Here is a 2,082-nt window from a genome sequence, read left to right on the forward strand (position 1 = left end):
TAGTAAGATTAAAGTAAAGAACTACATAGTACAGGGCGAGTTTATATAATGAACGGTAACGACTTTAGGGCCGGTACGATGAGGTCATAGAGACGAGTCAGAGATAAGACGAGTCAGAGATAACAAGAATAGATCATCTAGCGACGGCAAGATGTGATCGTGATGTAATACAATGATGTAAGAGAATGAGAATGAATAGGGGCGTACTTGACTGTAACAGCTGGGGAGCACTCACCTACTCGTAGCTTCACGAACGCCATCGTGGAAGTAGAATTTTAGAGCGGGGAGGGAGAGCTCTAGGCTTTGAGTAAGGTATGGTGCGAACTGGCCTCTGAGGGTTGCGCAATAGACAACGAGAGTGTCGAACGCTTGGCATTTCTCGTCGATGGTTGAAGTACAGATACCAACGATCTGACCGTCCATCGAGGTAGTCTCCCAGCCTTCTCACGCCTTGCCGATGTCTTCTTTGTCATCTGTGGCAAGGTAAGCACGTACCGTGACCCAAATGATTGAACTTACCGTAGATAGAAACATCAGCTTTTGTGCTGGCCGCGTTCAGCAGTGGGGGCATGACCACAGGAAGGAACAGCTCCCAACGGCCATTGCTGACACAGATCAGTCAAGGAAACTAGCATCAATGATAATCTCTTACCTATTAAAACCAGCACATTCCATGGCTTTTGCGCGCAGCTTGTAATGGTCAGAACTGTTGGCATTACGGAGAAACATTCAAAAGGAGAGGCATTATCAAAGTATAATGCTATTATATGTGGAGTCAGATCAATAAGAAACATGCGAGACTGTAATTACAACGGAGTTGAAGCGCTCACGGAGTGCAGGGAAACATCTGAAGGCTTGCTGTATGGTCCCATTAGCACATCATTGCAATCTTGGGTCGCGTGAATATGTACGATCTTCTGTAGCAGTTGTCCAAGAATGCGAATGAGTTTGTCATATATGAGCTGGCAGCATTTCACACTTGGCTCTTCCAGTTGCTTGATCTGTTGCTTGACGATAATTTCAAAGGCTTGCGAGCCAACAAAAAGTGATGGTGTTTGACCCTGCATTGCGAAGGAGTTTTAAGCAACAGTCTCTGTGTTACACAAGTAACAGACCCACTGAAGAATTGTACAAGATAGTTTGGATATCTCCATCCTTGACCTGATCGAAAGGGTCGATGCCCTTCATACCATTGTTGAACAGTTCATGGAAGATGAAGCTGATTCGGGCACCACCGCTCAACTCATTCAGCAAGAGGTCATTGGTGTTACCATCAATGACTGTCCAGAATTCGTTTGTGAACTCTGTTATGACTGAAAGGACTATGTTGCCAAAGGATGCGTTGTAGAGACTCACATTTCTCCAGGCTCATATGGGCCAAATTCACAGCTTTTCACGACGCACTCGATATCCTTATAACGCGCTTCTCATACGACTTCCGCGCAACGCGCGCTTTGGCGCGTACCAGCACATTCGAGTGTGTTATGGTGCACTTCATCACATTTCCTTAGGATCTGTCGCCTGTCCTCCGCATGTCCTGTCCTAGTCCTCCAAGGTCCATTGGTGCATTTTCCCTTCTTCAGAACTCATACTCCGTCACGCAGGCACTAGTACTTATCATCATATCTCGTTATGGACCCTGACTTACCTCACCATTTACCTTAGTACTTCCTATTCGGCTCCGAGCCGTGGGAACTCGCTTAGCATACCTACACGTCACCATGTTTGTTTTCCTGTCACTTACTTCCGCTCCACTACCATCGAAGTGTATAGCTTGAGTTTCTATCTGAATACACCGGTTTTCCTTCCTATTGGCGCTTTGACACCTTTAAGTGTCTATTTCTACATCTATCAAAGTCCTGATTCCCCCATTTGATTGTCATCTCTACTCAAAGCACTCCGTTGTGATCGCACGAAGTGCGCTTTTCCGCACTTTCCGCCCTATTAGCGCATTTAGGCGCCTATTAACTAGCGCACTTCGCTTTTGGGTGCATTATTTGCCTCAGTGTCCCATTCAGGCTTCGAGACCGAACCACTGGTTATAGATCCCCCTCATCTTTCACTAGAGGAATCTTTCTCAGT

General features: G+C 46.2%; 1 protein-coding gene across 1 annotated transcript; it reads right to left on the reverse strand.

Moving 5' to 3' along the window:
• Positions 1-715: 715 nt before the first annotated feature.
• Positions 716-1,372, reverse strand: DFJ58DRAFT_853130 (Dynamin central region-domain-containing protein; the record flags this gene model as incomplete). Its single annotated transcript, XM_041393841.1, has 4 exons — positions 716-760; positions 831-1,061; positions 1,120-1,313; positions 1,357-1,372. 4 exons carry the CDS (start codon positions 1,370-1,372, stop codon positions 716-718), a joined length of 486 nt encoding a protein of 161 aa, XP_041240713.1.
• Between the last annotated feature and the right edge of the window lie 710 nt (positions 1,373-2,082).

Source organism: Suillus subalutaceus (genome assembly GCF_016647625.1).
Source record: "Suillus subalutaceus strain FC151 chromosome Unknown DFJ58scaffold_102, whole genome shotgun sequence".
NCBI lineage: Eukaryota > Fungi > Basidiomycota > Agaricomycetes > Boletales > Suillaceae > Suillus > Suillus subalutaceus.